At 36.6% G+C, this 25772-nt stretch overlaps 1 protein-coding gene across 1 annotated transcript; it reads right to left on the bottom strand.

Annotated features, from left to right (window-relative positions):
- Positions 1–263: 263 nt before the first annotated feature.
- LOC131167782 (26S proteasome regulatory subunit 7) lies at positions 264–14776 on the bottom strand. Its single transcript, XM_058126667.1, has 10 exons — positions 14526–14776; positions 13438–13519; positions 9294–9385; positions 9134–9211; positions 7243–7304; positions 3075–3219; positions 2647–2865; positions 2323–2504; positions 1094–1269; positions 264–758 (listed from the first exon to the last, which is right to left on the bottom strand). Exons 1-10 carry the CDS (start codon positions 14610–14612, stop codon positions 601–603), a joined length of 1281 nt encoding a protein of 426 aa, XP_057982650.1. The 5' UTR covers positions 14613–14776; the 3' UTR covers positions 264–600.
- Between the last annotated feature and the right edge of the window lie 10996 nt (positions 14777–25772).

Raw genomic sequence — 25772 nt, 5'->3', positions numbered from 1 at the left:
CATATTTTATTAAGAGAGAAGCCTTAAGTTCGAGCTTGTTTCATAAAAAACCAAAATGAAACTTTTTTTTGCATAGTTAATTGAGCCAATAAATTCAAGCTCTTACAAAGCCCAAACCAAGCAAAAATTTGAGTAACTTAGTGATCAGACATTGTTTTAAAATGAAATTTAAAAGGATAAAATCAAAAATATATGTCATCAAGACACACCCAATCTGCATCATTGTGACGAATTCTGAATAACCAAACAAGAAAGTAATATGATTAGTCCATAAGTCAGATTCATTCATCATAAATGCACAAACAGCACAACAGGAAGACTGCTCATCTTCAGCATGTTATAATAATCCCATCCAGCACAAATAGCCAAAGACACTAGCAACCAAGAATTTAATAAATTGTCTCGATAACTTTTGGACATAATGGAAGTATAAGAAGTGATCTTAACTTCATGAATCCGTATAGTAGGGAGGGGAGAGATTAACCCAAGCAGGCTGCATATTCCAGACAGCGAACCACAGAATTATGACAATGAAATGACCTTGGATTCACCACTTTCCTCTCTGGAAATGTCAGTTTACTCAAAATTTCACCCCATCCCTCAATTATACACCATGTACTTAGGCGTGGCACTGAACTTCTGGTATCCCTTGATGACTTTGTTAACTGCATCAAGGAAGTCCTTCTCTGTCACAGTTTTCCTTCTAGCACGAATGGCATACATTCCAGCTTCAGTGCAAACACTCCTTATGTCAGCTCCTGAAAGAGAACCTATATGTCAGAAAAGCGAAAACTGATGGACAATTGAGAGGTCAACAGAATGGAAAACAGAGACTCGTTTGCATCCCGTGTGGCAGCACAGTGCACAAAATTTAGTAGTACTAGAAAGGAGAACCTCCTCTTGCCATAAGAGTGATGAGTATTGTCAACAAATGAGGGCTTGAATAAACTTCTTATCTTAATAAAAGCTATAATAAAACTGAAAAATGAAGGCATTCACGAGAATTATTTTTTGAAAGCAAGATTGCACGTCATGTGAGGACTCTTCCCCAACGGCTGTTGCAGTTTGATCATTCTGACAGAAGATATTTTACCAGTGGAATTTGGACAAAGGCGAGCCAACAGCTCAAACCGAATATCCCTCTCGCAGTTCATTGTTCTTGTGTGGATCTTAAATATTTGTGCCCTGCTCTCCAAATCAGGTAAGCCAAACTCAACCTTACGATCTAACCGTCCAGGACGTAAAAGTGCAGGGTCTAGCGTGTCAGGTCTGGAAAATGATAAAGACAACAATTGTTAGCAAGCTGCAGAAGCACAAACAACTTCAATATTCCCTAGAAATGAACATTCTTAACTCAAAATTGAAACATGCGGTTGAAGGCTCCACCTGGCAATTTGGTGCGAGTGTGGGAGTGCATGTGTGTGCGTATGTGCACGTGTCTGTTTATGGCAGCTGAAGTCAAGAGGCACCATGCTTCAAAGCAAGGAGGCGAAGATAGGAAAGAGGCATAAAGAAATGCAAACATGCAGACACAATACTCTTTACCATATGCACACACACGCTTCTACTTATTACTTCCAAAAAATCATCAAATATATAGCCAAGTCCCTTTTGAATTTTTAGACAATCCATCATTGTTGTTTTGGTTACATCTTACAACTAGTTTTTGATTAATAAACACGAATGAAGTGCTAAACTCATACCCCACTTACCCACTATGCCAATAAAGTGTTCAGAAGAGAATTGTACAAGTGTAAGAAGTTTAAGAAATTGATTCCAGGCACTTCCAAATGGCCAGAGTGTCTGATGAGTGTTCGCATTTAACATGGATAAAACTCCCCAATACAATCATCTATAGTACATATTTTTGTTCAAAATGTTGAACTAAGAAACATGTACAAAAAGTAAAAATTTCCAAAATACGAATGTTAAGGTGGATGAGTGGTAAAACGTTAAAAGATAAATTAAGGAATGAACATATGCACAATAAACTAGGTATAAACCGGTTGAAGACAAGATAAGGGAGGGGCGGCTTAAATGATTTGGGCATTTAAAGCGCAAGTCTAGTAGCACACTTACGAGTTAGTTATTGTTTATGATAATAAAAAAGGTAGGAGAAGACCTAAAATAACCCAAAATGAGGTAGTGAGGAAGGATTTAATAGCTCCCAAGTCAGAGGAGGAAAATGCCCTCGATCGGGTTAAAATTATTTATATAGCAACTGACAGCATATAAACAGCACCTCAAGAGCAAATGAAGTCAAGGAAGAGTCATAGAAACCACAAGATTTTGCAAATGCACACAATGCGTAGTCATCTTAACCTGTTTGTCGCCATTAGAACTTTTATGTTTCCACGAGCATCAAAACCATCAAGCTGATTCACAATTTCAAGCATTGTACGCTGAACCTCATTGTCTCCACCAACACCATCATCAAAGCGTGCACCGCCTATGGCATCCACTTCATCAAAAAACACAATACAAGCCTTTTTGGAGCGTGCCATCTATGAGGAATGAAAAAAAGAAAAAAGAAAAAAAAAATGGGAAAGAGACAGAAGAAAGCAATGTCATGATGATGGATGATTCTCAAAAGCATTTTTTCAAGAAAAAAAAGGATCAATTACTAGACATAAGGCAGCTTGCAACCTGAAATAGCTCACGAACCATCCGAGCCCCCTCACCAACATATTTCTGAACTAGCTCACTCCCAATAACACGGATAAAACATGCATCAGTTCTATTGGCCACAGCTCTAGCCAGAAGTGTTTTACCAGTCCCAGGAGGACCATAGCAGAGAACACCTTTGGGAGGATCAATTCCAAGCTTCACAAATTTCTCTGGATGAAGCATGGGCAGCTCAACAACCTACAACAAATCATAGTCTCAATGCCATACAAAAGCCCCATATCAAAAGGTTCACACATGCATATTATAGTCTGATTCTCATCTCTAACCCCAATTACAAATTCATAAATATTTAAGTAAATCATAGAAACTATCAACGTTTGGATGAGCTATTAGAACATGAGAAAGAGAAAAAAGAGAAGGAAATAATATATATATGTTTCACACACTTCTCGCATCTTTTCAATCTGCTCCTTGCATCCACCGACATCATTATATGTCACATCAGGCTTCTCTTCCACTGTCATCATAGTGACACTGGGATCAATTTTTGGAGGCAAAGGAATTTGAATCTGATATTTATTTCGATCAACCCTGCAACAGCAACACAACGATCAGCATAAGAATACAGACAACTAAATATTATTCAGCACACCAAAGTAAGGTGTAAAGAATGCCCTTAAGAGGTTTTCAAAGCATAAAATAAACATAACCATAGCATTTATCTCAAGATCTTTTTACATGAATAATAAAAGATTTATAACTACAATAGGCAATAAAATACATAGATACACAACATAAAATCTTTTAAACTATAAGAGGAAAGAAAAAGATACTCAAAAAACCTTTTTTTTTTTATAACAATAGAAATTTCATTGATAGGGAAAGAATTTATAAGGAGTGAGAATAAAATATCTCCCGAAGAATGTCGGGTTTAAACCAGAACAAGGAACTAAAGCAACAAAAATAACCAGTCAGTTACTCAAATACATATTTCTTCACAATTATCTTTTTGACTCTTTCCAAAACTTCACATAAACAAATATTTGGAAGAGAGATTAGTTTCTCCCTCACGAGCATACAAGACCATCACCTACTTTCTCCAGTGATGCAAATCTGTGCTATAGCGATACACTAACATGAAAGAGGGCTCATCTGGGTATTCTAAGTTGTTTGTGTGTATATAAACTTATACAAACATTTTAGGAAAAAAAAGTAAGCAATTACTAAAATGAAAGTAGTGTGCAGTTGTGGAGCCAATCATATTCATAGATCTCAAAAATCTTTCTTTCATTTACAATTTCTCAGACTCTTTACTGAAATTTGAAGACAAACACAAAATATGTTTAATTGATATGAGAATTATATTTTTTTATATTTATTATGTTATTCGCTTCAGGAAAAAGAAATAGAGAGAATTAAATCTACAGAAGTTTACTCTCTCTCTCTTAAAAAATCTCAAGCCATGTGTCACCATATAATTATAATTAATGAATAAAATCACATTAAATATTCTTGTTAAAAAGATAATTCAAAATATGAAAATCAATTTCCACAATCATTTTCCACTTGAAAAAAACTTCATGCAATTACAATATGGTATGAACTTTGTGCAAGATCCTTGTTGATTAAAATCAACAAAGCCTAAAATTCTAATTTTTGGGACTTACTATATTTTGTTATTCATAGCCATGCAGGAGCTCCATCAATTGTAAGTAATCATGTATTTTCTCAAATCCTTGACCAACATTCTTTTTATGTATTCATGTTGTCCTTGTTGCAACTTCAACTTTATTCAGATTATTAACAATAACTGGATAAAAGGAAGACGAAAAACAACCTGTACAGAGCAGGTTATTGGAAGGGGAGAGTTTGTATTGTATACAAGTAGTGGAGGTTCAAGAAAGGGCCAGCGAGGAGAACCAGGCAGTCTCCAAGAAGCTCAGGCATGAACCAAAGTTGGCGCAATTTCTGCTTGTGCGCGCATGCGTGTGTGTGTGTGTGTGTGAGAAAGAGAGAGAGAGAGAGACAGGGAGACCCCCCTGACCAGGGGGGGGAGTTCAATTGCTTCATTGCCCAAAAACCCCCACTAAAGCATGATGAGGGAAACTGGTGTTGGTGTCATCCTCCAATAAGAAAATCCCATGCCGTGTCTCCATCTATGAGAAAGTGATAACTGCCAGCTCAATAGAATATAGAGACATGGTTTGGGTGAGAGATAGGAAAAAGGAATGCATGTCACAAACAGAACATGGCAGCCAAGGAAAAGGCTATGGGGTCAGGACCCCACTCAACAAACCCAGATTCAAGCCCAACAAGACAAGACTCTAAAACATCCTAGGACCCGGATGGTTAGAAACACCCATATATGTGACCAATCCTAAGTGTGTTCTGCAACTTTAACATCCAGCAAGAGTGCAAACGTAAGTCAAGTAACAGGTTAATTCATAATTGTATATGTATAAGTTCAATGTGGATTAATTTCATAATCTAGGAAGAATGGTAATATCATGCATTTACAATCTCCACATATCCATGCTCAACAACTATGATTTGGGGAACACATATCTGCCAGTTTGCTCCAACAACACTTATTCTTCAGTTGATGGCTCACTTGCTCTCACATTCTCTTCCCTTTTCTCACCTTCTTTTCTTCCATTTTGCTCTTGTCCACGGACTGCCAAAGATATAACAAAGTAGATCCTTACAAAGCCATTTGGACCAAGATTTTCAATCTGTCTTTAGGAAGGATGAAATAAGCAAGTTATGAGTTTGAGACAACATATTTACTTATGGTGAAGAAGGGTAAGACGGAGAGGCAATGGATCAAGATAACAGCTACAATGGCAAAAGAGATTTGTGCGTGCTTGTAATTTGCACATGAAAGATTGAATAGGTTATTTCATGAGAAGAATTTCAAATGGTTTTTACACAAATTGAGAGCTTGCCAAAATTCAAGGAAGATGAAAGGAGGAAGATTCTGGTTCTGAAGAGACAGAGAGATGCTCCACCTCATGATATTGGTGGTGTTCCTGCCCCGGGCAGAACATTGACGATGAATGGAGGACAATTCTGGTTCTGAAGAGAATCAATCAGTGAGAGATCCTCTGAAGCTTTCTTCCGCTCAGGGGTTTGGTTAGTGCTGCTGCCACTCCGAACAAGCAGGAGATAGCTAAGAAGGTTGGAAAACCAAAATCACCAGAGATCCAAAACACTGCAGCAAATCAGGTTGACCAGAAGAAAAAACTTCCAAGTTGAAGTTAGCAAAGACACTTATGAACTTTTTTGGCTGGTTCCGTTCTGTTAAGTCAACTATCTTACAGAGAGCGATGCAATAAAGTTTTGAGCTGATGTGGAATAGCAATGCAAGTTTCATGCTTGTGGACAGTCCAGCTGATTCAGGAAGTGGTTTGGGGGCAAGGATGTTGAAACGGAACAGCAATGCGAATTTCAAGCTTGTTGACAATCCAGCTGATTCAGGGAGTGTTTTAGGGGTTGAGGTTGTAGAGGCTTACCCTCACAGGAGATTAGGATGGAGTGACGTATCGGATGAGGAAAGCGAGTTCAATAGTTCTTCCAAGTGATAACATATTTCTTTTTTTGGATGGATTATGAACCCATATATTGTGTTATTCAGGTTCATCCTCTTCAGACGATGTCTCTCATGTCGCAGACTCCCATTAACTTGGAAGGGGCAGGAGATAGGCTCAAAAGGGGGCAGCATTTTACCAACCCTATATCTCCAGAGGACAATGAATTCTGTGCAATTGTGGCAGGACAGGGGCTAGGTTCAGACGATGACTTAAGAGGTTGTATTCCGCTATTCTTCTCTCTTAATACACTTCCTTCTATTATAGTATTATCAAAAAAGATGCTCCGTAAAAACAGATACTCTCTCTCCCCTTCCCTCCCTCCCTCCCTCCCTCCCTCTCCCCAGTACAGTATATTGATCTTTTCTCTCAGATACATTATATTGGTATTTACATAATATGAACAAGCCATTTAAAAAATCATTTCATTGCATTGCCCATAATTAGTGCCACCTAACTCCTTGTGTAAAGGCAATCATTGCTCATTCTGTCTTTTCTAGAATTGCCCCTTACCTAGATGGCTAGACCCACTGGTTGGCAAGTGATTTCATGGTTGTCTAGCATTTCACACTGTAGATTATCATGGTTATTATACCCATCTCATACAATTTCCCTAGCACTTAACATGCACTTTTTGCAACTCACAAGATCTTGCAAGTACTCCACCATTATACTCATTTTTACATGTCCAGGCAAAGGATAAAGTGCTAGATCCTTACAGAGGAGGAAACTTTTAAAAATGGACAAATAGGTATTGTCTCGTAATCTGTACTCAAATATGACCAAATTCTAATAAAAGGTACTTCACCTCTTTTAACAGTTAATAGGAGAAAAAGAACCACATAGATCCTCATTTTGAATGGCCTTAACACAAACCATAATGATACAATGAAATGAGAGCACATATTTGACAATTGACATTGTAGGAAGAGCATACAAACATTGCTTCCTCACCCTTCCACAAAAAAAAAAAACTAAAAAACTTGCACAAGAAAAAATAATAATAAATGGTAATTGGTAATCCTACCCAACCCGCATGCCTTCTTCTATATCAGTTGGGGAAACTTTGTCACCCAGTCCAACAACAAACTGCAATTAATGAGGGAAAGGTCAGACAGTCTTGATGCAGAAAAGTCTCTATATCTATATCCAAAAAACAAATTTCATGCTTAATTTATGTCAATGTAAGAATATTACAGAAAACATTTTGCGCACAAATCGATTTGGCATGTTTGGTAGGGCATGCAGCATTCCAGCTTTTAGTGCATTCAAATGCGATATTACAGTTTACAGAGGTAAAAAGTTGTTCTTGATACAAGTCACTTGGTGAAAATCACCAGGTTCAAATCATAAGCTGATGATGCTCATGCTGCATGATTTTTCATGCATGAGAGAGAGGGAGGGAAAGAGAAAGAGAGAAGGAGAGAGAGTTGGACTGGTTTGATTGGTCTTCACAAACTCAACAATATTAGGAAGTATCTATACATGTAAAGTGTATAATGACTGAATTACATAAGCAGGATTTCCATTTCTGAAAATTTGGGTACTTGACCATGGTTTTAAATCGCTGTAGCGTATGGTGTAACATAACAGCAACGGGTGTAATGGAAAGCAGGACTAGTGGATGTTACATAATGGGAAGCGGGTGTAACGGCCGTGAATTTTTTTCAAGCAAGCATAACCTTGTGCATATTAGAGTATTTGCATGTTGTTTTAAACTTTTAACCCTTTTTAGAAAGAGTTTTAGTATATTTTGGATCCTTCAGTTCAACTAAGTTGTTGGATAAGGGCAAGAAATTAACATTTGTTTCAATCCACCATTGATCGGAAAATTACGTTTGTGTGTATTTATACTTTCTCATTATTCTTATACTTGATAAATGCTCATGTGTGATAAATTAATTAATAAAACAAAATACATTATACACTCCATCAATTTATTAGATACATAGGACATGTACAATACAAATATACAATAACTAGAAAAGAAACGAGGGGTTGAAGTTGAAAAACATAGAACATAAAAATCAAATTGCTAATATTATCAAAATAAAATATTTCCCTAACAAATTAGTATTTTCAAATTGTTAATTAATGCATCTCTTGTGAGTATTTAAAAAAATAGTAAATTTTGAATCATTATCATCCTTATTATAATCTTTTCCCCCTCTCACTAGATAGTATATTGAGAATGGTTTATGAAAAAAAAAGGGGGGGGGGGGGGGAGAACAAAAGTGAGAAGAAAAAGTAAATAATAAAATAATTTTTTTAGGCATAACAGTCCTATAGCGGTTATGTAACGGCCGTAGGGGCTTTTATGTAAATGGGGTCGCAAGTCCATAATGACAGCTACAGCTGTGATTTTTTTCCCACCAATTTCGCGGTGTGTAACGGCATTGGGAATCCAAAAAACCATTACGTAACGATTGCTGCCTTATTTTAAAACCATGTACCTGACTATGCCAAAATCCTTGCTCAAGGAAAGAGACTTCACCCCCAACAGCACCTAATTTTCTTGATGGATTTCTAATCAATTACTGCGCTTTTGCATACAGCTTGTGCATCTTCTAAATATTATGCCTGAAATTCCTCATTTTCTTTTCTAAACAGAGTCTTATGCATTTATTAGAGGATTTAATTTTAATTGTATGTACATTGTCAATCTATGGAATCTCTCTTCATCTTTTTTTTCCCTTTAAATGGTACAGATTTTCACACACTTGATTGCTTCTGCCGACAATCTTTTCTTGGAACGCAGCATTTTTTATAAAAATAAAAATAAAAAGGAATTTTTTTAGAAATATGTAAGTTCCAAACAAAAGAAAACCAAAGAAAATGCAAGTTTAACACATATCGTGGAAGCTAAAAAAATGTTCAACATAAAATACAAACAGTAGAACCACAAATAGAGAGTGTACCTTAGCAATTTGCTTCACATTTATTACATATTTGGCATCTTCAGAATTTTGGTTGATTATCTTTGTGCATCTTGCTACCTAGTTGACAAAAAAGGTCATTGCTTAATATAAACAAATACCCAGGTGGAAAATTTGTTCAGGACTTCTAGAAATACCAAACCTGAAGAGGCTGCTCCTCCTGCATCATTTGCTTGTCAGAAACAAGATCCCACTGGCTGGGTGCTGCTAAGCCTGTGTCAGACTCCTTTATACCTATTGAAAGATTGAGAGCAAGCATTATAATTTAAGAACAAAAAAGCTACATCAATTTCCCAGCAATTCTTGACAAGCAATGAATAGGGGGATAGAAAAACCGGATAACACACCCATAAACCAGATAATGCATGATAAAGAAGATTGTAAATGCATTACACACTCTCAGCTTGTTTCCAAGAAATCAAATCAAATAATGGGTTGAAATGCTTCTTAAAAAATTGGATAGGAGACAAGCCATTCCCCGTCACCCTGCCCCCCACTTTCCCTTTTCCTTTTTAGTCGTCCTCATCCCCATCTTTAGGCTACTCACTTTAAATGGCTCTCTAGCAGATAGAAAACCAAATTGATCATGAAAACTACCAAAAAATATCAAAATCAAAATCAAACAAGACAATAATTTCTGTTCGACTTCATAACCCTGATATTTTCAAGTGCAGATTTTTAATTTAAAGCACATATTGGCCATCCTCCTCCTTTTGACTGCAATGATTTTGTTTACCAAAAAGCATTTCACTAGCATCAGGGTTTGTACACAGGAACAAGCAAATAAAACAAACCACTCATGCTAAGCATCACGCCAAACTTTAGTTTTTTAGATTTTATCAATTAATGATATTTCAAGAGATATGTTTGTCATTGCACAATGAAAGTAAATAGGGGCTCCAGACCCTCTAAAATTACAGCTCTAATGCTCCAATGCTCCTACTCTTACTACTTGGGCTTCATAGGGGAGACCAAATGTGTTTCTCCACATCTTTGGCTTAAAAAAAAAAAAAAAAAGGAGAAGGTCAAAAGACAATTTTTTTTTAAAGTGATTTAAAGATTTAACTACCTATAAAAAGTGGCGCAGAAAAAGAAATTAACGAAGTTCTATACATAACAAGTAATATTAGATACCATGAAAATCCATTTAAACTTTATCTGCTCTTAGAAAGCCCTTAATGTGCAAGATTATGCCTCGTATTCTAACATTAATGAGGCCCTTTCTATTCAATTCTCTCTGAGATGATGTGCTGAGAGGCACTAGAGATAGAGTCGAGATGAAAGCTGAATTTATGAAGTTTGGGTTATGAGCGATGCTGTAGGACCTTCTACATTCTCTCAAGCTGTGTACGTTATTCCTTCTTACTGGCTTGGAAGATAATCCAATAGTAGTTTTATTCCTTGCGAAGACGCATGCGGCATGACTGGCGTGCAATTTACAGGCGAAGATAGCCGGAGTTATGTGAATTTGAAGTGTCGGATTTTTTTTCTTTTTATAAACCAAGAATTGTATTAAGGAAGAAAGGAGTACAACAAAGAAATGAAAAGCCAGGGAGAACAAGATATCCTCCCATTACAAAAGGAAAACAAAAGGAAAGTAAAAACAAGACAAGAAGTGAAGGCAACCAATCCAGCTACAAGTCTTCGAAACAAAACAAAAGAATGCATTCCCCAAGCACTAAAGGGGCGCAACAAAGACCACTCTGCTTCAAAGCATGCTACTGGGAGTGGCAAAACCTTTAAGGATTCTAGCATTTCTTTCCGATCAAATACACCAAATAATAGCCAGAACCAGAACAGTACAGCGCCAGAAAACTTTCCTCTCTTCCCATTTACCGAAACCCCTAAACATAATAGTCCAAAACTCTCCAAAGAAGCAGAAACACCCAATTTTCACCAAAAAAAAAATCCTAAACAAGTTATTCCATAAAACCCATGAGAAGGGACAATGTAAAAACAAGTGAAAGAAGTTTTCCTCACTCCTAAAACAAATGACACAAACACCGCGAGATAGTCCCTTGTTAGGTCTTCACTTCTAAAGCAAATCATTAGTATTGATTTCTCAAGGATCACAATCCAACAAAAAGCATTGATCTTTGAAAGAATTTTAGCTTTCCAAATTAAAAAATCCTGGGCAAAAGGGCTAACAAGGTCATGAACCAAATGAGAAAACAAAATATTTGCACAAGAAATCCCCAAAAGAATGTAAACTCCTAACACATTTTCACTTCCCAACTGGCCATAAAAAGAATCAAGCACAATAGTCAAAGAAGCAAGCTCATTAGCTCCTCCCTTCACTGATATTCCTCACAAAATGAAAATCCGATGATCAACGATCCTCTTGCAAAATGAGAAAGGCGGCAATAGGATTCTCATAAAGAATAGATAACCAAAAATGATGAGGGAACACAATAGCAAAAGTCACATCCCCAAGCCAATGATCCTCTCAAAAGCAGGATTCTCTCCCCACTACCCACTTAACAACAAACATTAGGAAAGAAAGAACGATAATAACAAATCACGCAAGTAACATTATTCCCTGCATTAGCATCTCGTCTATTTTGTAAAAAGTAAAAAAATCTCAATTTACTACAAACAACCTTCTCCAAAGAGAGTCAGGTTCTAAGGGGAAATTCCATAATCACTTTCCCACCAAAGAAATGTTTTTAGACACCAAATTACCTAGACACAAACTCCCCCTTTTAGACCTACTCACAATGGTCCAGCCGACCAAGTGATCTCCATCCTGCTCAACACCCAAAAACAAAAAATCAACTACTACTCTAATTTCCAAGCAACTCTTACCAGGATTGTAAAAAGGGATAGATAATATAAGGGGATGGGAATAAAAAGAAGACAAGCATGGATGAGATAAATACAACCATGAAAAAAGCTCCTTTCCACTTATTTAGCCTCCTGTCCTACCAATTCTCTCAAAGGTTGAGTCTCAAAAAGAATAAGCAGCCCTCTAAAGGATCAAGTGGTATAGGCGACCACATAACAAAAAATTTCATAATTTATTTAATTAATTTTTTATTATTTATACTATATAATATATTTTTATATGTTCTTAAAAAAAATTTAAATTCCCTAAGGGCTTACGCCTCAAGGCACTGAGGCCTAAGCCTTGCCTCATCAAGAGCAAAATGGCTTACCTTCTGCCTTTTCATCGGGGGCTGAAGAAACTTCGAGAATAATTTACATCCTTAGTAAATCAACAAAATCAAGATAAGACAATCAAAACAACTCCAGCTACATGCCACCACAAGAACTCTAGATCTGACACTCGTATGGAGAAGTCAAGATCAACAAAAAGATGTCAGAGTTTTGGATGTTACGCCTTTATTTTGACAAGCTCATTTATAGATCATGATGGATTTCTAAATACTGGGGATAGATCTTAAAAAAAGTTAAGAAAGAACCTCCACATACAATGGGTAACATAAACAATAATCTAATAATTTTCAAAGTAGGTTTTATGCTAAAATTTTAAGTAACTATCAAAATAACCAGAGTACGCATCTATATTTCATACGAACTAATTATGTTGCATGTAGCATTTAGTATTCCCATCATATAGATTACCATCATGCAACCTGTATCAGCAAAATTCTGCCTATCTATGAATTTATTCATTGTTAAAATCCACTAGTATCACAAGAACTCTAGATCTGACACTGGTATGGAGTAGTCAAGATCAACAAAAAGATGTCAAAGTTTTGGATGTTACGCCTTTATTTTGACAAGGCTCATTAATAGATCATGATGGATTTCTAAATCCTGGGGATAGATCCTTCTTTGAAGAGGCAAAGAAAAAAGTTAAGAGCGAACCTCCACCCACAATGAGTAACATAAACAATAATCTATTAATTTTTTAAGTAAGCTTTAGGCTCAATTTTTAAGGAACTATCAAAATAACCACAGTATGCATCTATATTTCATACAAACTAGTTATGTTGTACGTAGCATTTAGTATTCTTATCATATAGATTACCATCATGCAACCTGTATTAGCAAAATTCCATCTATGAATTTATTCATTGTTAAAACCGCCAGTTCCCATCATACAGCATTACCCAGGGAAATTAACCACAAATACCTTCTATGCAAATTAGTTGTTGAAACTTGAAACAGATAAAAGCATATAAAAGAAGTAACAAATCTTAAATAACCCTTTTACAGTACTCCTGAGTCCTGATAATATTTCACATAATGGAAATATACTAAAGCAAATTTAGATAATCAATTGACTCTGCAAATCATATTTATTTGACCAAGATACATACCACACAAATCATTGACCTTCTTAGCCATTTCTTTAATTTCCTTCTCCACTTTCTTTATGCTAGTGGAATAAGGTCCTAAGCCCTGCATAAACAAGAAGAAGTCTTCAAAAAAAAAAAAACAAATGACATAGTGCTATAAAATTTGTTTCGACAGAAATATATAATATATACACACACACACACACAATGAGAAGAGAAGAGAACTAAAAGCAGGAGGACAGGGTATCCTCCAAGGACAAAATGAAACAAAATAAAAATATAAGGAATAATATAAGAGACATCAACCAATCAGGCTAGCAGCCCAGTCCCTTGAAGCATGAGAAGCCAATTCGTCTGAAACAACAAGCCACAAAAGTTCAAAGAGAAGAAAGATAAATGATCCTGTCCCGAAGCAAACCAAAATTTATCCAAAATAAGCGAACAGCTTTGCTCCACAAGCTCCGAGCCACAGTGCCAAAAAGAGATGAAAATGCAGATCACAACTACCAAAGAACATGCACATATTTTGAGATTAAGCTTCATATGGCCTCCTACTATGTATCAGATCGTTGGTGTTAGTGATGAAGGACAGCCAGCCAACCAAAGGCCTTAAACTTGGAAGGAATCCTAGCTCACCAAATACAACAGACCAAAGGAAACGACTGGAAAACTGGATCATGGTAGTATAGAAGACTTAAAACAATCTGCAAAGATCCAAACTCCACACCCTAGCAGCCCATTCTAGTAGAAGACTTAAAACAATCTGCAAAGATCCAAACTCCACACCCTAGCATCCCATTCTAGTAGAAGAATTAAACAAAAACCCAACAAACTCAATGACAAAGAATTATCAGCAGCCTCCCTATCATTCAGATTCCTCTGAAAGTAAAAATCCCAAGGAAAAAAATCCCCTTCAACAACCAAGAAAGAAGAGATAGGAGCGTCGCAAAGAGCAGAAAGGCAAAAAAAAACAAGGAAATAGATTTTTGCATCAAGACGCCTACAAATTCACTAAGATCAAGTCGAAACAAAGCATAAACAAATCAAACAGATAGCGCCGCAACCAAAACTAGGGTTCAAGAAGCTTGAAAAGAAGAAGAAGAACGCACGTATGTTTTAAGGAGAGCAATATCATCTTCGTCGAGAGGACGAGGGTTTTTCTCGTCCTTGATCTCGTCTTCGGGTTCAGGCGCCATGGACGATTTGCTTCGCTGGATGTGCTTTCTTGCAGGCCAAGTGAGGAGATGGAGAAAGCCAACAGCGGCCTCTCGCTCTTATTGTTGCACGCTAGCGTATGGCGCCTCGACAAAAATCGGCCACGTGTCCATCTTGCCTTCTATTCCTTTTTCCCCACCCCCCCTAATATTGAAACCATTTTTTTTTTTCAGGTTGAACTGCATCAACCACTATTACTCAAACTATGACACCTACTCCATATCAATTCCCTAACTTTAAATTGTCTCGATATGAATTAAAACATCTAAAATAATTTAAATTTGATCTCTCCTTTAGTCTCAACCTAGGATTCTAAATAAAAATTTCATATTTACTGAGTTCCATATCATAAACTTTAATTTACCTTAATAACAATGTCGAACTATTGAAATTTTTGAAGAGAAGTATAAAACATAGTTAATGGTTTGCGACTGTTGGTATAACTAACTCAATATAGGGTAGCAAAAGAAAGTACTCAACTCCGCATTCGATTAATGAGATGTATAACTATTAAGATGACATCTCCGCAAAAATAGTTTTTCATGTTGGTAGTGAATATTAATGTCTGAGCTACTTCAAGTATACGTCTATTTTTTCGTTCAACAATCTCATTTTGTTGAGGGGTATCCATATAAGAAACTCTTATGAACATTCCCATTTTCTTAAAAATAAGTTCCCAGAATAGTATAAAAATATTTCATATCATTATTAGTACGTAAAATTTGAATATGAGTTTGGAACTGTGTGGTGATCCTAAAAATAAAAATAAAAATAAAAAATTTATTAAAAAAATTAATTAGTTATTATTAAAAAAATTAAAATTGACAATTAAAATTAAAATTACAATTTTAAAAAAATTAATAAATTTATTTTATTATTAATTAAATAATATAATAATATAATATTATAATATTATAATAATATATATATTATATAGATAACTAAGAATTCAATCTTGAGATTTGTCTCACGATTGAGATCAGAGAAGCAGAGAAGCTTCTTTCTGCGTCTCTCAGCGTCCCCATCTCCTCGTTCTCTCTCTCCCACTCTCCTCCATTTTGTTTTTGTTATTCGGTCGATCAAAAATTTGGAAATACTATTGGGCTCTACTTGCCGCCACCGACATTTCTACTGGAGCGGATCTGTTGTTGGAGCAGCGTAGGCATATCTCTTGGGGTAAGGTCAAATCTCAAACTTACCTCAATTTCTCTTAAACTATAAGCCTCATTAACAAACAAAAATTGTTAGGAGACTCGTGGGGAGATTCTCTACAATCTAGTCGGAGTGAGTTTTCGGATTGGAGTTCCGAGGTACCAATCCTAAATCGGGGGTAAGTTTGATAATTTAGGCTTTTATTAGGCTATTTAGGGGATTCAAAATCGAGGGGAATTTCAGGAAAAGTTACTCTAAGGATTGTGACGAATAATATGGTGAAATTTGAATTTCATGGCTTAGGGATTTTTGAATGCCTGGGGCGTAGACCGGGGTATTAGCGAGCTTTTTCAGGAATTAGGTAAGGGGATTAAGTTAAGTTATGAATTTTATTTAATTTGAACTAATTAAATTAATATATTTATTTATTTATTTATTCATTTGGGAATTTAAAGGCTATTTTGAAAACCAACCGTTCGAAATGGATTTTACAAACCTAAGATATATGGTATGGTATTTTTGAATAAAATGGATGGTGTAAAGTTTGTTTATTTATATGGATATGTTAAAATGAGGAAAATTGTGTGGCAGATGATTTAATTTGTATGGATTATTGCATATCTAGATTTGGGATTTTGAAATACTGAATTGTTTGAGAAATACTCGGATTGTTGTGAAAAATACTGGAAATGCTTATGAAAATATTGGAACTGTTTATGAAATGCAGAGGTTTGAACTAACGGCCAGTGGCCGGGTATTGTTTGATTGGCCAAGGGTTAGGATTATTATTTGACGACCGAGGACTGAGTTTTAATTGATGGTTATATGCTAGATTGTGTTTTTGTGGTCGGTGGCCAGGTTTTTGGAATAATAGGAAATATATGTGAATTAATGTTTTAATGGTGATTTCTATTATCTAAATTGCATGATATGCTTTAGGAACCCTGGGGACCAGTGTATTGTGAGCACGGTACCGTTGTTAGAGATTTGTTATGTGACCGTGTGCGCCCACACCTGTGCTGAGAGGTGTAGGGTGGCCTTGTCCGATTTGCCTACGTGAGGTGAATACACCCTTGGGTGAGGGCAATCGGACTAGCAGTTGGAGCTGCGTGTACCCGCGGAGTATGTTAGCGGAGAGCATAGATGACTACTGTCTAAGTGGATCCCCCAGGACATTAGTCCAGCCTTCGGGTCGCACAATCCATGCTATGGGGATGTAAATGACGTGTTTGTCACAGGGAGTGTCCTATATGCATATCTATTAATTTAGATGAATACGGTTAATTAATAAGATAACTTCAAGGGCTTACTAAGAAGGGTGAGTGCCCTGATAGCAGTAATGGTACTAGAGTAGAGGGAAGCTACTTGTATGGGAGGATAATTTTCCCTATCCTTGGCTAATTGTGTGTGTGAGTGTAAATTAATAATGTTTTCATAAATGTGTTTATCTATTTAGTGAACTGGTTATTTTCAGTACACTAAATGCATGTTGGTCACACACTGACATTAACTTAGTCTTTCCCTAACTGAGCTGTGCCTCACCCCTACTTTACAAACTATCTTTTCAGGAAATCGTAGAGATCGGGTCTAGCGGGCTAGTGGTGTAAATTTTATGTAGGGAGTGTGTAGATAGAGATTTTATTTTTGTTTAGTTTTATGGGATGTAGTTATGTGAAAATGGATATATTTGTGTAGAAAGATAGTTAGAACTCTAGTAATGTAATTTGAGAATTTTATATTTTATTTTTCGCTGTGTATGTGTGTTTTATATTTGATGCATAAGGTATCAGGTACACTGACGTCACTAAAGTAGCACTCCGAACCCACGTGAGGGGTTGGGGTCGTTACAAACTGTGTATGAATCATGGAATGAAAATTGATGAAAATGGAGCAGACTTCAGTTTTGTCTTTCAGCAAGTAAACCCAACAAAGACGAGTATGGTTATCAATAAAAGTAACTAACCATTTTGTATTGGTGCGATTGAGGGAATGTGAGGGACCCCAAAAATCATTGTGAATTATAATAAATGGGCAAGATGATTTGTATATGGATAATGGAAAAGAAGTATGGTGGTTTTTTGCAAGCTCACACACTTCATATTGAAAATCAGAAGACATTTTATTTGAACAAATAGAAGGAAACAAACGTTTTAAATATTGGAAATTGGGATTACCCATCCTTGAATGTCATAACAAAAGTTCACTATCTCTAGAAATAGTTGCGGAATCATAAATTGCAATATTACATAGTTCACTCAACCTTGCCTCCTCAAAGTAGTGAGTCCCTCAAATGCCTTGGCAGTGCCAATCGTCTTCCCCGATGACAAGTCCTGAAAAACACAATGAGATGAAACAAATTTAGCAGAACAATTTGAGTCTTTTGTTAACTAGCTAATGGATAACAGGTTGCAAGATAACTTGGGAACATGTAGGACAAATTTTAAAGTTATAGAGTCAAATATGCGAATACTTCCTTTACCGGCAACTGGTGAGAAGGAGCCATCTGTAACGACCCGAAAAATCTTAACTATTTAAAATAATAAGGAAGATAATAAAGGAAAAAGGGGAAATAAAAGAAAGGGGAAAAGAAATTTAAAAGGGGTAATAAGCAAGCGCTCGTCAACGAATTGGATTTTCTCATCGACGAGCAACCTTCTAAGCCTTGTTACAGAGTATACATGTCTCGTTGATGAGGGTTTACCGAGAGAGGTTCTTACATTTTCTGAATTTCATCGATGAGCACCCAGCCTCATCTACGAGTGGTGTTCTTGGGCTTGTCGATGAGTCAAGATGCCTCATCGATGAGGCCATGTGGCAAGTTGCTTATAAATAGGGGAAAATCAGATTTTCAGCGGAGGATTTTATTTTTCTTCTGCTTCTCTCTCTATCCATGACTTCTCTGCCTTCTCTCTTTGATTCCGGGCCGGATTTAACTCGGTTCGACGATCAGAAGCTACCACGAGACTCTTGGGAAGATTCTTTACAATATAGGCGGAGCATATTTTTGATTTGAGAAGTTTGGGAAACATCCCAAAATCAGGATAAGTGAGTTATTTTGGAGTTTCCTTAACAAATATTGTTATTTGGAGCCTAGAATGTATTATATGGGTATTTTTCTAAGATTTAAGTAAGTTGGAATTTTTGGAATACATGATCTCGTTTTGTTGATTTTAGGCAGGAATTTCAAGGAGGGGGTAAAGGGAATTACTTTATAACAGCATTTTTATTAATTTAAATTGATTAATTTTGGGTATAAGTTCTACATATTTAGGTATAATTTTCTGAACCATGTTGGTATTGAAAATACTATTTTTAAATATATAATATATTGGGAAAAATTGTGGGACATGAAAATAGTTTTGAAAATTAAAGAGTTGCGAGTATTGTGGAGTGCTAATTTATGGTGATTGTGAGTATTGTTTGGCTGTGATTTCTGCTTGGTTGAATATACTGGTGGGTTGCGGTTACTAATGTTGTGTATACTGTGGTAGAGTTGTGGATGTGTTGAGTGATTGGTTTTGCTGTTGATTTGTGTTGTGGTTCATGTAAATTGCGATATAGCATTGGCAGTAGTATGAGGAAGTCGTTATATTGTACCTGGTATATCCGTTATATAACGTTGGCAGTGGTATGAGGAGGTCGTTATATGTGCGTTTATATTGGGAGGTAAACATTGACAGTGGTATGAGGAGGTTGTTTACCTATTGACCCTGAACGAGGTGTTTGTTTTGTAACCTGTGTGGTTTGATTAGTCCTGTGTGGACCAGTCTTGTGTGGACATGTATGCTGTATGTATGACAGTCCTGTGTGGGCATGTATGCTGTATATATGACAGCCCTGTGTGGACATGTATGTTGTATGTATGACAGTCCTGTGTGGACAAATATTTTCTATATGGATGAGAGTCCTGAGTGGACGTTGTATTCTGTGTGTTTATGGACCCTGTGTGGGTATGATTGAAGACTGTATGAAATATCTGGTGTGGATTGAATGTGGTGTGCATATACAGGTGGAACTCTGTGTGTGATGATTGGCATTGGTTGTGAGTAACTTTAATTAAGTATTTATGATAAAGTAGATTACTCCACTCGAGGGCTTGCTGAGGAAGACAAGTACCCTGATAATTATTTGTGGATAGCAGAGTAGAAGGAAGCCACTTGTATGGGCGGGTGACCTTCCCTATTCTCGGAGACTTTACCTCGATACATAAACCAAGGGCTTACTAAGAAAGGTGAGTCTCTTGGTATTAGCACTAGAGTTGAGGGAATTTACTTTTATGGGCGAGTAGACTTCCCTATTATCAGGAATTATCAGTTAAAATAATCATATATGTGGGCATGTGATAAGGTGACAGAGAAGTTGACCATAGTGTGAATGGAACGCGTTACCTTGGTTGCTATTAGATTATGAATGCATTTGTATGGATAATTTAATTATAAATATTAAACACTTCATCTACACATTGTTATAAATTATTTCTTCCTTACTGAGAGGTGTCTCACCCCTTTGATAATTTAATATTTTCAGGTTATCCAGGTGATCGAGCTTAGATAGCTCTAGGCAGGGTAATTTTGTGAGTTGAATATATCAAAATGGATATGTATTTAGTTTTATGTTAATATATTTTAATTCTGGTTTTGTATTATGACGAATGAGATTGTAATTATATGGATCTGCATATGTAAATATAGAACTTTAGTATATTCTGTTTGAGGTTACTTAATTATTCCCACTGCGTGAATGGTATTAAAGATGCGTGTTGGTCTCATAACACTCCGGGCCCCACGTGGTGGGTCCGAGGGCGTTACACCATCTACAATTTTTACTCTCAAATTCCCAACATGTGGTGAGTAGAATGAAAACAATTAATAAGAACCAGTTATATGGTCAGATGTGTAGCAACCTCAATTTTCTAAATAAGAAATATAACATAATAAATGGAAAAGTCAACCCGAACGCGTGGGTAACGGGGACACCTATCAATCACAGCGGAAACCTAAGCAGCAGTAAAATAAAATCTTAACCATTCAACCATGAACATAATACCAGAAGCATAATACTAGAGTTATCTATATTCCCAAAATACTGTATCTATTTATATTCTTCAAAAATATTTCAAAATACATCTAGGATCCCATAATCAAAAACATTTCTGATCCTAGCACGTTGCTTACCCTCCTAAAGGGTAGTTTAGTAAACTCAATGGCGGTCACGACCCGCCGGTCCCTCTGGGTTTCCTGAAAATCATTTAATATTCGAGAGTGAGACACTTTTCAGTAAGGGGAAATAAACTAAATATAGCTGTATGGCAACATTAATATTTAAGGCATTTATACATATACAGTACATTTCATAACTCTATGAATATTCATCATATCATACTAGATAATCATATACTTTCATATTTGTTAATAAATCATAACATACATAAAACATCTTATATAACTGTAATACTGAAAATATGCCCAGGATGAATAGCTAGCTGGTATCATGTATTACCTCCCATGACGGGTTGTGCAGCCTGAAGGCAGGACCCGACAATGGTTGGCCGACTACTACCGAGTCAAATATGTCTATAAGTACGATGGGCCCGCCACACCCTTGTCCGGATTGTCAGGTGGACATCCACACTCTACTGAAAGCCACATCGACTATCCATCTCCCATCCCCTCATGGGATAGTTAGCACTAATCTGATCATAAACATCTGATCTATAAGCTACGGTACCGTGCCCCTGAACTGTACTAAACTAACATCCTGGCTATAATAACATATAATACATTATCAAACATAACATCATTACGGCCTCGTGCCGAATATATCGTAATTACGGCCTCGTGCCGAACATATCATAATTACGGCCTTGTGCTGTATACATCATAATTACAGCCTCGTGCCGAATATATCATAAATATGGCCTCGTGCCGAATATATCGTAATTATGGCCTAGTGCCGAAATCATCTCAGGTATATACATTCTGAAAAATAAATCGTTTATCATACATTCGTCAAAATCATCGTAACATAACATATCTTATCATAATACCTGATAACATATTTTGCCCATAAAATATTTCATTTCATAATATGTTCACATAAAATAATATTCATGTCACACATGTGCTGTTAAAGTCATACATCATATTCTAAAATCATGATTTTCTGGCATCTCATATATACATATACATTTTAATCATCATAGCAGTATTTTTCCAATCGTATATTTCATTCGTAAACAAATATAACATATGCCTTTCTAAAAATAGATTTACTCATAATTAATAATAATTTGCATAGAAAATAACTATTTTAGTTTATTCCCTTACCTGGCTACTGAGAAAACCCCTGAATCATCCTAGCCTAACCCCCGTAGGATTTCTTGATCAATACCCTAAAACTGAAAATTCCAGTATTAAACCTCAGTATTTTCATGCGTACATTATTTCCTATAACTATTACAAGACCAATTTCGGCTTAAAAAACCTTACCTCAACTCAGGGATGATTTCCAACTTTGTTTTCCCAACGATCCGCTTTGGCAAACTCGTAGAGAACTTTTCTAGGAGCGTCGTGGTGACTTCAGATTGTCGATCCGGTGTATATCTGACCCAAAAAAGATGAGAGAGAGAGAGAGAGCCGAAGGGGAGAGAGAGAGGGTGAAGATGGCTTAAGAATGAAGATAAAAATTGGATTTTTGATATATATAGGGTCAGATTCGTCGACAAGTCCTTCATTAAATTTGTCTACGAGACCCTGTATTTGTCGACGAAATTCAGAGCAGCAAAAACCCCCCTCGGTATTTTCTCGTTGATGAATCCCTATATTCGTCGATGAATTTTCTACTGCCCTCGTTGATGAACCCCTATATTCGTCGATGAATCCAGGCAATCTCTTTAAAATTATTTTATCCCCTAAATGCAATGTCGTCAATGAACGCTCTACGACCTCCTTCTGTTTCTATTTCTATCTCTCTCCCTCTTAATTATTCAAATTCCATTTTTATTCGGGTTGTCACAAGATGCACTCGAGTCAATTATCCATGGAGATTTGTAATAGGATGTAGTATTTAAGGCTAGAAAATAATTACCTCGGTGAGCCAGGGAACCAGAGGAAAACTAACCCAATGTTTGAATTTACGAAATCATTTTATACAGCTGATCTAACTGCTCAGGACTGAATGCACTACTTAGGGAGGTATTATTGGTTTTTTCTCCTTGTAATTTTTTAGTTGATCTGTCAGTGCTTTCCTGGTACCCACGATTTTTTTGGTATTGTCTCAGCTTCTAATCTGTCGATTTTCCATAAATCTCCCAGCAGGTATCTTTTGAATGCCCTGTTTTGCAGCAATGTTCACACCATAATTTACCTTTTTGTGGTCGTTGACTGGATCCTTTTGGGCCTTTTGATACAAGGGTCGAGATATCAAGCCCATTAGTGTCCCCATTTGAATTTGGGGCAGATATGGATAGGTATAGCCCGACCCAGTCACCTTGGGGCCTTAGCATCACATGCCTCCTACTCTCCTCCCTCCTAACTTCTGTGAAGACCTCTCGGGTTGAAGTAAGAGGTCGCCGGCCAAGGATGCGTCCCTTCACGTCGTCTAGATCTCGGTTGAGGCCGACAAGAAACTCAAAGACCCTTTCATTTTCGAGCCTTCTTCGGTATCGTGTGCTGTCGCCGGAGCACTCCCACTCCTTATCGATGCTCAGATCGAGCTCCTGCCAGAGATGGGTCATCTCCATGAAATACCCTGTGACTTCCCTATCACCTTGCCTCATCTGCCACAACTGAGATTTGATGTCAAAGATTTGTGAATAGCTTTCAACATCGGAGTAGGTTTCATGAACAGTGTCCCAGACATCCTTTGCCGTGGGTAAGAACAAGTATATTTTACCAATCGCTGGCTTCATCAAGTTAACGAGCCAAGTCGTGACCATGGAGTTTTCGGATCTCCATGTTTGCAAGGCGACAACATCAGTAGGGTCGGGTTTCCTCCTTTCTCCAGTAAGATAACGTAGTTTCCCTTTTCCTTCAATCACCAACTTTATGGATTGAGCCCATTCTCAAAAGTTTTTGCCGTTCAATTTCTCCACTGAGAGTGGAAAGGTTGTATTGTCCAGCCTATTTAAACCCCCAACGGACGTAACCTCGGAATCCCTGTCAGATTTTCCAGATGAGGTTGCTCCTTTGCTGATGCTGCTAGCCAATGTTAGCTAAGGTTAAGAAACCCTAGCTCTGATACCATGTAAGCAAAAGCATTTGAATTACATTGAATTAATTTTTTCATATGTACATCCCAATCTTATATAGTACAATCTCCTATTCTAAACAAGGAAACAATCCCTTTACCGAATAATATCAAATCCCCCACATTTACCCACTTTCCTAATTTGTTTATTATTTACAATGATACTTGGGATTTTAACATAGGCATACTTGCAGCACATCAATTTGGCTAGCAGCAACATTACACCATCAACACATGTATGGATTCCCTTTGGACAAAGAAAAAGATTGACGCATTCAGATTGTAATGCCCCGGCCCGTTATACGGCCCCAGAGTGCTACTACACCTGTATAATATGCCTGTCTTTGATAAACATACATATACAATCGCCCTGAATAGGGACGTACAAGTGATTCATACTAATCTGTAATCTCATGCAAAGCAGAAAACATAAATATTCATATGGAATCTATAAGTCAAACCAGAGTTTCTAACTATATCCTCAAATACATACATCCATTACTTAAAACATAACCTATTTTTACAATCCCCAAAAGACGTTTTAAATCGAGTCTATTACACACATAAAACACTTACGTAAGCTAAAATCAAAACGACCCTCCAAGTCCCCCTATTGACTAGGACCGACGTCCTGTAGAACCTGAAAGAAAGGTTGTATGTTGGGGTGAGACACTTCTCAATAAGGTGAAATATATTACATCAGTGTGTGACCACATGTGTTCATTTTATTTGAAAGTAGATACATATAAGGAATATTCTTGATACCGTAATATAGGAGATATATAAACATAAATCCTATGATAGATAGTGTAGCATCATAACAAGCGAGAGTTGCCGATGTTAGAGTCGGGTACAGGCCCATACACTGTACGATCTCTCCGCCCGGTAGTCAAACTTGTGACTTTGCCCATTTTAGTTTTCAAATCATAAATGTGCATATTTAAAACACTATCCAGCTTAGATACAATAATAACAACTACCAACACATTACCCCTTGGCTTACAGGTTGTGCAATTTACTATAGTCCAAATGGTACCACCTGGTCCATCAATCCACTAGTGGCCACTCCAATATCCAACCAACTATCTTGATACCCACACTAAAAATCATATGTGTGGTTGCATTGTATCCAATATATAAATAGCAATGAAACCGCGCTTAACGTTGAGCTTTTTAAGGCTTTGATATAATAATAGTAACAAGTTGCGGTTTCAAATATCATATATACAATTTACGTTAAAATGAATTAACTTGTTTCACATTTACAAATCACCTGTACAGTTCCATTATTTTCACAAACTCATACAATCGCACTGTGGTATAAACGGGCACACACCCTCTCGGTTTAACCCTTTTCTCGTATATAGCTCGATATATAACCGGCACCTGTTTTCCACATTTTTCACATAGAAAAATGGAAATCCAATTCCCATAGTTCATATACGTATTTAAACAAAGTTACGTATTCCATTTCATATCATATGTCAAACTCATTTGAACAAAAATCTACTATATAGTATATAACTCGATAAATATCATTTAAATGGAAAATAAGGGATTCAAGCATCTCCTACGTTAATATTAATGCAAATAAAGAAGTTTTGAAAAGTTTAGAGATCATATGCCAAGACCCTTATTTTTACCAAAATCGTAAAATCGACATTTTTACCCAGTGAAACTTTGCAAATAAGCAGTCATATCATACATATAAACATAAGCTAACTTTTTAGTAGTTAGTTTTA

The sequence above is a fragment of the Malania oleifera genome, chromosome 1 (genome assembly GCF_029873635.1).
Source record: "Malania oleifera isolate guangnan ecotype guangnan chromosome 1, ASM2987363v1, whole genome shotgun sequence".
Taxonomy (NCBI): domain Eukaryota; kingdom Viridiplantae; phylum Streptophyta; class Magnoliopsida; order Santalales; family Ximeniaceae; genus Malania; species Malania oleifera.
Note: the sequence above shows the minus strand (reverse complement) of the source record. Positions and strands in the feature narration are given on the sequence as shown.